The 15,076-nt window shown below is 35.4% G+C and overlaps 1 protein-coding gene across 6 annotated transcripts in view; it reads left to right on the top strand.

Moving 5' to 3' along the window:
• ATG5 (autophagy related 5) overlaps positions 1-15,076 on the top strand; it is a 124,903-nt gene that overhangs the window by 69,524 nt on the left and 40,303 nt on the right. For 5 of the 6 annotated variants that reach the window (XM_072738155.1, XM_072738169.1, XM_026005766.2 and 2 more), the window contains one exon: positions 1,893-1,987. In XM_072738155.1, coding sequence (XP_072594256.1) covers positions 1,893-1,987 — 95 coding nt within the window. The remainder of the gene's footprint in view (positions 1-1,892; positions 1,988-15,076) is intronic. The other variant, XM_072738171.1, reaches the window with a different exon arrangement.

The following is a 15,076-nucleotide window of genomic DNA, read 5'->3' as shown; positions in this document are numbered from 1 at the left end:
GTTGCAACTGTTGAAAACGGTTGTGGGCTTTGAATCAGAAGACTGAGTCTGGTCTTAGTTCTTCATGAAACTCTTAACAACTTAGGACTTTGTTATCATCTGTGACATTACATTAGACTAACTGGATTCTGAATTACCTTTCCTGCCAGTTCTGATACAATATGAACTCCCAGATTGAAGTCGAGGATGAGCGTAGAGAAGGGCTAGAGACTGTCACAGTCTTCTAGGACAGGGATAGAAGAAATAACTAAAGTTTATTCTTTTATATGATTATGGTGACCTAAGCGGTATCAATACACTGGCAGTAATTTGGATTGAGATGAGTCTAGAAATAGGGAATGTGATTTAATACCAAGCTGATCTGAAATTCTGGTGCTATTCATGTGCTTTACAGATATTTGATTCTGAAATAAATTACTAAGTATAAAAAATAATTTTAAGATTGGATTCTGGGTAAATCAAAAAGGAGTTAAGCTAAAAAACAACAGAACGGGAAAAAATATTGTAGAGATTTATCAGTAAGGGGCTTGTGACCAGAATACATTTAAAAAAAAAAAATCTTAGCAGTAAAAACGACAACACACTTAGAAAGGAGACAAAGGATTTGATAGACATTTCACCAAAATAAATATATAAATGGCCAGTAAACAAATTAAAAGATGCTCAACATAGTTTCTCATTAGAGAAATGCTAGTCAAAACCATTAAGAGAGGGGTTCCTGAGTGGTTCAATCAACTGGGCATCCAACTACTTTTGATTTTGGCTCAGGTTGTGATCTCAGGATCTTGAGATCAAGCCTCAAATGAGGCTCAACACTCAGTGCAGTCTGCTGGAGATCCTTTCTCTACCCCTCACCCCACTCTCATACTCTCGCTCTTTCTCTCAAATGAATAAATCTTAAAAAAAAAAAAAACATAAGGAGATAACATTTCAGACCCACTAGTGTGCCTCTGATAAAAAGGATGGGGAGGTGCTTCGGTGGCACAGTCCATGAAGCCACCAACTCTTGATTTTGGCTCAGGTCCTGATCTTGGGGTCCTGGAATCAAGCCTCACATTGGACTCTATGTTTGGTGAGGAGTCTGCTTGAGGATTTTCTCCCCCTCTCTCTGTTCCTCCCCACTGCCCCTCCCCCACTTGTGTGTATTTCTCTCCAAAATAAATAAGTAAATCTTAAAAAAAAAAAAGGCAGTAACAATTGTAGACATGGACGTGGACAAGTTAGAATCCTTGTACATTGCTGATGGGAGTGTAAAGTGATACATCCTCTTTGGAAAACAGTTTGACAGTTTCTGAAAACATAGTACCATATGGCAGTTAAACAGTTACCAGATAAATTGGTTTCTTTTTAATTGAGCCTGAAAAATTTAAAAAGGAGTTAGTCACTGAGATTAAGCTACAATTGATAATTACTGCTTAAGTGTCAATTCCACATTTCCTTCAAACCCTTTCCTGTAGTTTTGTCTTTTTTGCTACTTAGTATTTATTGTATTTAGTGTTTTGATTTTCTTGAAATAAGTTCTGGTTAAAGTTTAGATCACTTGAAGCTGTCCTTTTATTGTTTAGACAGTAGGAATAGGACAAAGAATCTAGACATTCATCCCTGTCTGATGTTTTTTGTCTTGATGACACAAGTAGTCATATCTGTTCAGGGTTTCTCTTATGAGATGAAATGTCTATGCAAATATCTAAGAAGTAGGGGCAATAATGTAGAAATGCTTATTTTATATTTTGCTTTATGTTTAGTTATGGAAAGATAAGTTTAAGAATAAATAATATACAAATGAAGCTTTTTCAAAAACGTCTAAGAGGATGTTTAACAACTTTCATTTCTTCATGTGAGGTTTTAAATTATAATGTTCATTTTAAATAAGAGATAATTTATCATTACAGACAGATTTGACCAATTTTGGGCCATCAACCGGAAACTCATGGAATATCCTGCAGAAGAAAATGGATTTCGTTATATCCCTTTTAGAATATATCAGGTAGGAAATAATATTTTTAACAATACCAACTTATAAATGCTTTAGACATCTTACTTCATGAAGTAGTATAGTCCAAAACTTTTTAGATTTGCATAGTAACTGAAGAATATTTGTTAGGGCTTTCCAGATCTCTGTCTTTTGGTGATAATCAAGTCAGGGACTATGCTGAAATATTTGACTCATATACAGTTGATCCTCATTATTTGCAGATTCTGTATTTGCAGTTTTGCTTGCTTTCTACAATTTATTTGTAACTCCATAGTCAGTACTCAGCAGTGCTCTCATGGACATATGCAGAGCTACAGAAAATTTGATTTCTCCAAAATGCACATTTTTCAGCAATGCTGTACCTTCTTGTTTCTCCACTCTTACTATAAACAAGTGACTTCTCCAAGTCTGTTTAGTGCTATACTTTTCATGTTTTTTTGATGATTTTGTTGTTCAAAATGGCTCCCAAGAGTAGTGCTGAAGTGCCATCTTTAAAAAGAAATGCACATATGGGGCGCCTGGGTGGCTCAGTCAGTTGAATGTCTGACTCTTGTATCTTGATTCTTGATCGGCTTAGGTCATGATCTCAGGATTGTGAGATCAAGTCCTAGTCAAGCTCCACACTGGGCATGGAGCCTTCTTGAGATTATCTCTCTCCCTCTACCTTCCCCATGCACATGTTCGCATGCTCTGACTCTAAATAAATATATAAGTAAGTAAATAAATAAAAATCAAAAGGAACAACACACATAAAACAAGGTTATGTATCGATCAGTTGAAGAACATGTTGTGACCAGAGACACACAGTAACCCAACCCTGTTATTTCCCCCAGGAACAGTGACTCAGTATTTGCTAATTCAGTGTTTGCAGTGACTTTACAAAATGTAGCTACCACAAATAAAGAGAACTGATGTGTTTGTTTTAAATGGTGAGTCTTTAGTGTTGTAAAACAAAATAGATAAATAGAACTCTCCTTATAGCAAACTTTCCTGGGGTAAAGAAACTCCTGTTTCTGTAGAGTACTTTAAAACTCCTAAGTGCTTTACATATAGCAAATACTTTGTAAATACTTGTTAAGTGAATGGTATTCCAGAAAGTAAGTTACCTATGATCTTGAAAAAGCAGTTGAGAATAGGAATTGGAAACATAATATCACAGACATGGGCTCTAATCTAGCAGAATTTACATTCAATCTCAGAGAGATTGTGTCATAAATTCCCATTGTAACCACTTTCAGTATCCCACAGTCTTTACACATAGTTACCTAGATAGTAATTTAAAAAATCTTTTATAGAGGCATTCATTACATAACTGTATTAAAGAGGAAAACAGATTGTGTACCTGAAAGCAAATAAATAAAAATCCCAGTATACTCGAAGAATGAAAAGTGTTCCTGATTTAAATAAGGTTTGTTTTCATTGATTTCATTAACATAATGGCAGATAAGACTATTTTTAGATCATGGATTCATAATAAGTACAATAGAAATAATATGAGAAAAATTCCTATTTGAACAAGAGCAGACCTAATTAGCCACATTCTCTGCTTTTTTTTTTTTTTTTTAAATTCTACAAGTCTTTTTAACCACAGATATTATACAGTGAGTTTGGAAATACCACAGCAGGGATCCCTGGGTGGCGCAGCGGTTTAGCGCCTGTCTTTGGCCCAGGGCGCGATCCTGGAGACCCGGGATCGAATCCCACATCAGGCTCTCGGTGCATGGAGCCTGCTTCTCCCTCTGCCTGTGTCTCTGCCTCTCTCTCTCTCTCTCTCTGTGACTATCATAAATAAATAAAATTTAAAAAAAATTAGGAAATACCACAGCATATTTATTTATACATAATCTTGTATTATGAAGAATCTGAGGCAATTTACACAAATACATAATGAGAAAACAAAAGAATTTAAAGTCAAAGCCACATTTGAAAAATCTGAGTAATTTATAAGAATTTATAATAACAGAATTTAAAATCAGAACCACTGAAAATAAAAAATGGAAACTCAGCATGAAATTATATAAATTATGAATGAGTGAGATACTCCGATTTATTAAAATTGACCTACAGATTTGACCCTGAGCATTCTTGTAGCTAGAGCAGGGGAAAAGAAATGTGGTAATACTTTTTTTTCACTATTCATAAGGAGAAAACCTTCTAGGTTATTAGGGAAAGCTAAACTTTCTTGGGCATTGCATAGGAAAGAAATTTCTCATATGGCTTCATTTACAAGGAGTAGGGCAATATTTTTTTTTATAACTTACCCATAGTAAAAATATAGTTTTCATAAAGCTGCTTCGTAACATGTTACTCTACAGTAGCTAAAGACAATGAATTATAGGCCATGGATCATCCACAGTATAATGAAGAATTAGATGAAACAATGGGGAAGACTAGGGACTGAAAAGATTTTTAGGTTATTTTATGGAAGAATGTGTTTATCAGATAAGAAGGAAACGAATTGATAGAGCAAAGCATTTGGGGACTGGGATTAACAGGAAAGGTTAACCCAGCAGAGGAGAGGTTTGCAGAGAACTGTTAAGGAAAAGGAGGAGAAAAATTGTTGTTACCCATGTGAGAAAGCCTCAGTGTTTTCTGTGTAGCAAGGAATAAAGCCATCTGCTAAAAAGAGAGGAGTGCAACAGTTTTAAAAACTGTTGTTTGACAATGGGCAAGTAGAATGGTTCCTATAGTTGCATAAAATGATGTGAGAAAGAAAGCTGGCAGGAAGCCTAGTTGTATTGAAAGAAGAAGGATCTCACATTAGATGCCTCTGTACTGACTACCTAGGTGTGCATTCTATAAGAGAAACTTTTACAGAGCTAGATTCACTAGTGATATGCTTTAGTTATTCCACAGAGAAAAGCTAAAATGGAGCCAGATTTTGTGGACTAAGCATAATACTTACAGTGAGTAAGATTCTTCACAAATCTCAAAGAGAGAATCTGTGTCTTCACCATCACTGACACAGATATTGGTGGTTAAAGTATGTATTACAAACAGTATCAGGTTATGATAGAATTTCAGAACAGTCCTTAAGTTTTCTGAGTGCATTTCAAATATATATCTTGAGGTCAAGAGTTGCATGCTTTACCGACTGAGCCACCCACGTGCCCCTCAGAAATGGTTTTTAAGCAGCAACCCACGTTAGGGCCAAGCTTGGAAGGGGGGGTTGTGTGGGGACAGGTGGGTTCGGCTCAGGTGGCTTGACCCCTCTTCTCTGAGGCTTGGCAGTTTGAAAGTCACCTCTCTATCTGGACAGATTCAGGTGCTTTGCCCAAGTTAGATAGTTCTTGATCTAGCTTCAATTCTGGATGCAGTAATACCCTTAAAATGCTAGTGATATCTTTGAAGGCAAGACTGGATTAAAAAAAAAAAAAATCAATGTAGTAGGATTGAGCACAGTCTTTTATATACTGTGAGTGCTTCATAATTACTTAATTTAAGGTATTAAATTAATAGGAGATTAAAAGCACCAAAGATCTTATAATGTTAAAGCTTAAAAATAAACTTTATAGTTAAGTAATCCCAAACTGAAAAAGCTAACAGTTTTCCTTGGATTTAAATGTATGATGACTTTAATAGGATAGTGCTACTGTAGTAGTTAAAGAAAACAAAACACTTTTAAAATTAACTAAGGTGCACCTAGGTGGCTCAGTTGGTTAAGCGTCTGACTCTTGATTTCTGCTCAGGTCAAGACCTCAGGATCCTGGGATCCAGCCCTGTGTTCAAGGCTCCTTGCTCAGCAGGGAATATGCTGGAGGTTCTTTCTCTCCCTCGTCCCTTCCCACCCACACACATGTGTCTTCTCTCTGTCTCTCAAATCTTGAAAAAAATAAATTAAAATGAAGGGAGAAGAGCAGGAGAAAATGAAAAAGAGCTAGAAGTGTGGGAAGGGTTGAAAAAGCTATCACTCAAGATCACAGTTTTGCTATATTCACTTAGTAGAAAATTGTTTGGACCTTTTTCTGCTTCTGTTTCCTACTCTGATAGTTTGTGACTACACATAAACCTCATTGAGTTCAGAAGGTTGGGAAATATTGGAGACATAAAGGCTAAAGCACCTGTCCTTGGGGGGGGGGGGGGGGGGAGTTGTGTTTCCTGGAAAGAGCGCTGAGCTAGAAGGGAGGGCCTCCAGGGCTCTGTGGGAGGGCTGACATTGTCAAGCTGTGCATCCACAGCAGGTTACTCAGCCTGGCTAGGGCCTTGTTTCTTCATCCATAAAATGAAAGAGGTGTGACTGAGTAAATTTATGCATCTGGTTAAAGTTTTTCTTCAAAGGAGCCATATTACAGGTTTATATAATTCTATCAGTGACACTTCTATAAAAACATTTTAAAACTCCTGACTTAAGAGCAATGTATAGTTTTTACAACAAACACAGTCTTTTCCTTTATAGTATCGCTTTATGATGCTGTATGAATTTCAGTCACTTCTCAAAATGAAGGCGGTTTATCTTTTTTATGAAGGCAGGGTAATTGTTTGGTTCATAATGTGTGTGTCCAGGGTCTAGAAAAGTACCTAGCATGTAGTAGGCATTTGTGAATATTTGTTAAATCATTGAATCATTCCATCTGTCTTAAGTAGTTGATTGGGGGCTATTTTGTTGTACCATGAGCTCCATAGTAACCTACTATAATGCATCATTCCCAGATCCTAGCAAAGTAGCTTATTTTGGAATTCAGTTAAATAAAATATAACACAAACCAAAGACATTCCCCAAAGAGGAGTTTCAAAACTATTTTGAGCTTTATACCTCCTAGCACTCACTTGTGAATAGGTAGGTTTTGACATGTGTACTTGACTAATAGTTTCTATATTGTGCATACTTTAAGCTCCTCTAGGGAAATCATCATTTACTGTGTAAAGGTTATTATTGTTAGAATGATGGTGCAGATGTACAGAGCAGAGAGGTTCTTTTCAGGTTTGTCATTATGTTCTGGGAAAAATTGTCAGATGTGTTCATACCTCTCATTGTAGCATTACAACAGAGAAGGATTCAGAGAGACTGAATGTGAGGGGGAAGGGAAAAGAAAGAGAGAATGTGTGTGTGAAAGAGAAAATGGTTTTATAAAGTTCTATAATTAGATTGAAAGTGGGAAGCTAGAGAATTCTTCAAATTTGCTTGACAAAATGTGGCTGCCAGGTGGGGCCTCTTAGAAAAGAACTTGCTGCAATATAAAAATTTAGGAGTCTTAGTTTTTGCCCATTTCCTTACTTAGGCCATTCCTGTCCATTTCTCTATTTTGTATTTTTCAATCTTCATTCATGCCTTGACCAAAGGAAGGTGGGCTCTGCTTTCCTTTTTTCCTAATTATATGGTCTAAAGGGTAATGCAGGTTTCTGTCACTGACTCCTTTACAGCAGATTAGTTTGTATGGTTAGGATATTCCATTAAGTATAGCTTTTATTTACGCAGTATTTTAATGAATCTGCACCTTTCATTTCTTTACTATAATAGATATAAATTTCTGTGCTATTTGAGACCTTAAATTAATAATAAATTTAAGCAGAACCTGAAAAATCTAGGTTTATTAAGATAAAAGAAAGACATCATTTTTACCAAAATATTTTTTGTTGAAGAATCATAATATTTTTGTGTAGCAAGGGATGTGAAAAGGAAGGGGGACTGTGCATCCTTAAGACAGGCCCATTTCATTTTTTAAAGCCTCAGAACCACTGTAGAAGAGATCACTGTCTCATTTTACATATGAGGAAACTGAAGCTGAGGGATTTTAAGTTACTTGCTCAGGGGCACACAAATGAAATGTGAAAGACCAGAAATCAGAGCTAGGTGAGACTTACAAAGTACAATTAAGTTTACAGAATTTTCAGGACATAATTATCATATAAAGTGAAGTCCACCTTGACCAAATAAATTGATAGAAACCTAAAAGACCTCTCTAAGGGGGACTCTATAAGGGGACTCTATAAGGCTGCCTTTTGTTCAGATTGTTGGAAAATTTCAGTTGTTTTTCATTTGTACTTTGATTGCATGGGCTCAAAATGACTATAATCTAGCGACAAACTTAGTGGTACAAGTAAAATAGGTACAAAAGTAGTCTAGAGATCCATTATAGACCAAAATGTGTCATTTCTGTCATTTACATAACAGTTTAGTTTGGCATATGAGTTTCGAGTCTGTGTTCCTGAAATCCAGGTGCTTCATACTAGCCAGTATTCTAGAGATGAGGTTGATGGCAGAAAGTGTTTCAGAAATGTAACCTTAACGTTATTTAGAATAGCACAAGTAAACAGATGGTGAATGAGGGTATCTGTTAAAAAGATTTGTAAAGTGACCATGAAGTCCTCAGGCATTGGTATTTAGGTTTTTGAGTGAAAATTAGACACATTTTGTTGTGTCTTTCAAGAAGCAATGGATTCATAAATGTTATGTTGCCAATATACTTCGTGCAAGGAAAGTTCATTCATTCATTCATTCAGCAAGTTCATTGACTCATAGATATTTGCATGCCATGCCCTGTGCCATGTATGTGGGATATAAATGTTGATTAATATCATACATCACCCTTTACAGAGCTTGTAGTTTAGAGGTAGAAAGAAACTAATCAAGCTAAGCATACAAACAAATGTAAAATCATCACTATGAAAGATTGGTGTTTAAGAAGCAGAGGTATATAATACAACAAAAAACTAAATCCTCTAAGGAAAATTTGATCTAGTTTGGGAGGACAGAAAAAGCTTTGTTGATGAAGTGTTCTGTCTCTTGAAGAGTCAACAGATGGGTGGAATTAAGGAAGGCAAAGAGTGATGAGAAGAGCTTTGTAGGGAGAGGGGACATTGTAAGTCTTCAGCACAGAGCTGGGGGAAAATATGGTTGTAAATAAAAGGGTTAGACCATATTAAGGAGTTTTCTTTTTATCTTCCGGAGATTTTTAGTAATCTGAATATCCATTTGTATTTATTCAGTAAAGATTACTTAAACACCTTCTTTGTTCTGTATGTTATTCTAGAGGTTATAAATAAAAAAGAATCCTCTTAAGGAGCAACCTAACGTGTTATTTTTAGTTTTAAACAAAAACATGAAGCTGATATTTAATGCTTGTTTTCTAACAAAGTGAAAATGATGTCCAAGATTAACTTGGCACTTCTTAAGACTGAAGAAGGAGTCAAAATTTTAGATTGTTTTCAGAAATGCTGGTTTATGAATTTTGAAAAGTGAGAACAATAGAAATGTGTGGCAAATTATGGCAGTGTTTATTAGGACACTGAGCTTGTGGCAGTCCGGGTGAGAAATTGCGACTCTGTTCTTTCATTGTTTTCCATTTTGGTTGGTATCTTGCAATAACATGTAGCAGAAGAGGCCAGAGAAAAAGAACAGGGACTTACTGGGTGGTAAACTGAATATTATTGCTTTTAATTTTGCTTTTCAGTCATTTCAAAAAGAAACATGGAATAATCTGTAATGTATTTTTAACTGTGTGGAGATATTTTATTTTATATTTTTAAAGATTTTATTTATTATTCATGATAGACACATAGAGAGAGGCAGAGACACAGGCAGAGGGAGAAGCAGGCTCCATGCAGGGAGCCCGAGGTGGGACTCGATCCTGGGTCTCCAGGATCACACCATGGGCTAAAGGCGGTCCTAAACCGCTGGGCCACTGGGGCTGCCCTGTGCAGAGACATTTTATTATATTTAATGAGGTACAATTTAAATATTCTCTGTTCCACAGCTGAATATATGTTACTTAATTTTTTTTGAGTTATTTTTAGTACCTTTCCTCAATTTAAAAAAAAAATGTGGCAAAATATATATGTAATATACTGTCTTAACTCTCTTTAAGTGTATATTTCAGTAGTCTTAAATATAATCTATAAAACGTCTTCACGTTGGGCAGCCTGGTTGGCTCAGCGGTTTAGTGCTGTCTTTAGCCTAGGGTGTGATCCTGGAGACCAAGGATCGAGTCCCATGTCGGGCTCCTTGCAAAGCCTGCTTCTCCGTCTAACTGTGTCTCTGCCTCTTTCTCTCTGTGTGTCTCTCATGAATAAATAAAATCTTAAAAATAAATAAATAAAACATCTTCATGTTGCAGAACTGAAACTCTGTACCCATTAAACAACAGCTCCAAATTTAACTACCCTAGGTACCTCTGTAAGTGAAATCATAGTGTTTCTCATGTACATGACTTGCTTATCTCACTTAGCGTACTGTCCTCAAAGTTCATCTGTGTCATAGCATATATGTGTACACCATGTTTTGTTTATCCACTCCTGGACGCTAGGACTGCTTCCAGGTTTTGGCCATTGTGAATAAAACTGCTGTGAACATGGGTATGTTAGGCAGGGTTTTCCAGAGAAACAGAACTACCAACAGGTTGGGGAGAGAGACAGATTTATTTTCAAGAATTGGTTCCCATGACTGGTGAGATTTGGTGAGCCCAGCCTTTGATGGGGTGGGGCGGCAAGCTGAGTCTTAGTGGGAGAGTTATAGTTAGAGTCCAGCAGAATTCCTTCTTGCCCAAAGGAGGTCAGTCTTTGTTTCATTAAGGCCTTCAGCTGATTGGATGACACTGACCCACCCTGTGGTGCATACTGTGCTTAACTCAGAGTCGGTGGATTTAAATGTTAATCTCATTCAAAAAAAACACCTCCACAGAAACATCTAGAATAATGTTTGATCAAATATCTGGGCACCACAGCCCAACCAAATTGACACAGAAAACTTACCATCACGGTAAGTGTATGAATATCCTTTTGAGACTCTGCTTTCTGTTCTTTTGGGTATATACCCAGAAGTAGAATTGCTGGATCATATGGTTAATGCTGTTTTTAACTTTTTGAGAAGCTACCGTACTTTTTTTCCAGAGCAGCTGCACCATTTTGTAGTCCTACTAATAGTGCACAAGGATTCCAATTTCTCTGCATCATCCCTAGCACTTATTATTGTGTTTTTCTTTTGGTTTTTGTTTATTTTGTTGTTTTTTAGATGAAATATAGCCGGTTGTATCTTCTTTTTTTTTTTTTAATTAGTGGTGTATGGATTTTTGTTGTTGTTGTTGTTAAAAAAGACCCCTCCCCATGTATCTACGGGTTGTACATAGTTTTCTGATGTAGCTTTCTCTTGACCTAGATTTTTTTGTATGTGTATCTTTAATCCATCTAGAATTTATTTTTATGTACTGTGTAAAATATAGAGGTACATCTTTTTCCTTCCATCTGCTGGCTTATTGCAATAAGATCATTTATTAAATAAACTAAGGTCTGGTAAACCTTTTCTTTAAAGAGCCAGATAGTAAATATTCTCAACTTTGCAGGCCAGGTGATCTCAGTTGCACCTGCATAACTGTAGCTTAAAAGCAGCCACAGACAATTTGCAGATGATGGACGTGGCTGTGTTCCGGTAAAACTTTATATATGAAAACAGGTGAAGAGCACAGTTGGAGTTGCAGGCCATAGTGTATAGACTCCTGATACAAACTATCCCTTTCCTATTGGATAAAAATGCCACCTCTGCCTTACATTAAAATATTTTGACTACTGGGATCTATTTTTGGATTCCCTATATTGTTCTGTTGCTATAGATGTTTATTCTTAAACCAGTATTAGTTTTATTTGATTTTATTTAGTCCTCTGATACCTGCTGGGGAAATTCACCCCTTACCTTTTTTTTTTTTTTAATACTTTTCATGTTTGTTCTTTGTCATTAATTTTTTTTCTACATGACTTTTAAAATAATTTTTCAATTCCCCATAGCCCCTTGTTCATTTGCAGATGAAAATACATTAACTTTCTATTTTTAATTTTGGTAGAGCTAACCTTCTTAAGTTATTAAGTCTTCCTAGATAAGAAAACAAAAAATTTCTTATTCAGATTTTATGTTGTGTGTAGATTTAAAACTTTCCTTCAAACTTTTCCTAAAGCTCTTTATAATTTATTTTAGGTGTTTTATAGGTGTTATTCTTCTTTATTTCATTTCCATTTCTACATACTGTTTTATGGCATCAGTCAAAAAAAAAAAAAAAAAAGCAAAACCAAAAACACCACTTCCCATCTTTTTTTATCAACCATTTTTTTCTTGTTTCATTGTATTGCTAGTATTACATTGCTAAGACATTGTTGAAAAATAATGGTCCTAGTAGACATTTCTGTTTGGCTTCTGGTATTCATTGATACGGTTTTAGTATTTAATCATTTAGAATGATACATAGCCTTTATCAGATCAAATGAATTTCCTTCTAGATTTTTAAATTAGAAGTGGATGCTAAATTACTGAGTAGTTTAATGAAGTTACTGTTTTCCCCTTCTGTCCTTTTTAATTTGATAATTCTGTTTTTCCATTCCTTTAATGTTGACCTTCCCCTTTCCTGAAGCTCATAATCATATTATTATAAGAACCTACCCATTTTCCTCACTGACACACTTACTGCTTTTCCTCTCCATAAGATGAAACCTTTAGAATACTTTCCCTTCCGTGTACTCCTCCCTCTTCCACTATATAGAGACCTTTATACCACTTTTACTTCTAGGTTTCTTAATGCCTGGTTTTTTCCAAACAGTGTACTATCTTCACTTTTGGGCTGTTGCTGTAGATTTTCCATTTTGGGTTCTGCCTTTATTTCAAGGGTATTTGTTTAATATTTATAATTCATATTAATTTAAATGAAATATTTCATATTGCAGATATTCTGTAAATACCCAAGATATCAATTCCTCTTAGGGCTTTTCGTAGAAATCTTTCCCTGGTCTTCTCTTTCTCTCCCTGCCTCAAGAGTAAAAAGGATCCAACCTCTTACACAGCTTTTCCTTAGTTTTTGGAGTCTGTATACTTGATGGTCCAAAATCTCTTGTCCACCCTGAGAGAACACTGCAGAGGTTTATGGCTCCCACCATGTAGTCCCTGCCTGCCAGCTCCCCCAGCACCTGCTTTAGCTCAGGAGAACTGCTTTGTTGGGAGTAGGAGTGAAAGGGGGAAAACATTAAGCTTCCTCACTCCCAGAATATCCTTTATGTATAGTTGTTAATATATGTTATTTTTCATATAAAGAATTATGTAACAGTATTCCTTGGGGAAGAGTGTCTAAAATACTTAATTCATATCCTAGCTGTGGCAGTAGCATGCTAAGATACATATTGAAACATCTGTGCTTAAAAAATAGGATTTGTATGTTCTATGTAAAGATACAGAATGGATGCTCAGTTCTAAAAAATAACTTCTGATCCAATGAAGATAACAGTTATAAAACAGTAAGTAACTTGAAAGTTGAAGTCCTGTCATTCATTCTCACAACCATCACCACTATTTTCAGAACATTTGCATCACCTCAAAAAGAGACCCTATACCCTTTAGTAATACTATTATGGACATATAGTTTAACGTGGCCTTTTTTTCCACAGGACATAATACTTTCAAAGTTCACCCATCTTGTAGTATGTGCTTTATCCCCTTTTACGACTGAATAACATTTTGGTGTATGACATACCACATTTTGTTTATCTATTCATCAGCTGATGAACATTTGGGTAGTTTCTACTTTTAGACTATTATAAATAATGCTTCCATGAACACTTATGCACAGGTTCTTCGGTGGAGATGTTTTCAGTTTTCTCTGAGTATATACCTATCAGTGGAACAAGTGGTAATCTTGTTTAACCTTTTGAGGAACTGCCAAACTGTTTTCCAAATTGTCTGCAACATTTTACATTCTCATCAACAATATATGACAGTTTCAATTTCTTCATATCACTCCTAACACTTGTTCATTTTTTTTTTTTTTAGTATAGTCATCTTAAGTAGATATGAAGGGGTATTTTCACTGTGATTTTGATTTGCATCTTCCTATTGACTTAATGACATATTGAGCATATGCTTACTGGCTATTTGTGTCTCTTCTTAGGAGAAATATTTCTTTAAATCCTTGGCTCATTGGGACACCAAAGGCTCTGCCTTTGGCTCAAGTAGTGATCCCAGAGTCTTGGGATTGAGTCCTGCATCAGGCTTCCCGTGGGGAACCTACTCCCTCAGCCTATGTCTCTGTCCCTCTCTCTGTGTCTCTCATGAATAAATAAATAAATTAAAAAATATATCCTTGGCTCATTTTTAAACTAGGTGGCTTTTTTCATGGTTGATTTATGAGTTCTTTATATATTCTAGATACTAGACCTTTACTAGATATATGCTTTACAGATATTTTCTTCTATTCTGTGGAGTGTCTTACTATCTTAGTAGTATCTTTGAAACACAAAAGGTTTTAGTTTTGATGAAATCAAGTTCATTTTTTCTTTGGTTTTGATGCTTTTATGTTGTCATATATAAGAAACCATTGCCTAAACAAGGTAGGATTTCCTGTAGAAATCTTCCTGATTTCTTCCTGTGTTTTCTTCTAAAGTGTTATAGTGTTATTGCCTCCATTTAGATCTTTGATCCATTTGAATTCATTTTGAATTCATTTTGGTACATAGTATGGGATGGGGGTCCAGCTTCATTCTTTGTACACGGATGTTCCAGTTCTTCCAACATGATGTGTTGAAAAGAATTCTCTTCCCCCTTATTGGATTGTTTTGGCACTCTTGTTGGAAATGTCCACAAATGTATGGTTTTTATATGTAGACTCACTTCTGTTCCACTGGTTATATGTCTAAGCTATGCCATTACCACACCATCTTGAATTCTGTAGTTTTGTAGTAGGTTTTAAATTGAGAAATATGAGTCCCCTCTCTTTGTTCATTTTTTCAAAATTATTTTGGCTATACTGGATCTTTCCCATTTCCATATGAATTTTAGAACCAGCTCATCATTTTCTGCAAGAAGGGCATGTGGGTCTTTGATAGGAATTATATTGAATACATAGATCAATATGTGGAGTATTGCTATCCTAACCAACAGTATTAAGTCTCTCAGTCCTTGAACATAGGATTTCTTTCCATTTATTTAGGTCATCAGTTTGTTTCAACAAGATTAGTTTACAGTATACAGTCTCCTCATACTTTTGTTAAATTTATTTACTCCTGCATATTTTTGATCCAGTTTTTATCATTTTTAGATTATTCATTAGTATATATAAATAATACTGATTTAAAAAAAGATTTTATGGATTTATTTGATTTTTTTAAAAATATTTTATTGATTTGATTGATTATTTA

Source organism: Vulpes vulpes, chromosome 1 (genome assembly GCF_048418805.1).
Source record: "Vulpes vulpes isolate BD-2025 chromosome 1, VulVul3, whole genome shotgun sequence".
In the NCBI taxonomy this organism is placed as follows: domain Eukaryota; kingdom Metazoa; phylum Chordata; class Mammalia; order Carnivora; family Canidae; genus Vulpes; species Vulpes vulpes.
This window is presented reverse-complemented; position numbering and strand designations above follow the sequence as displayed.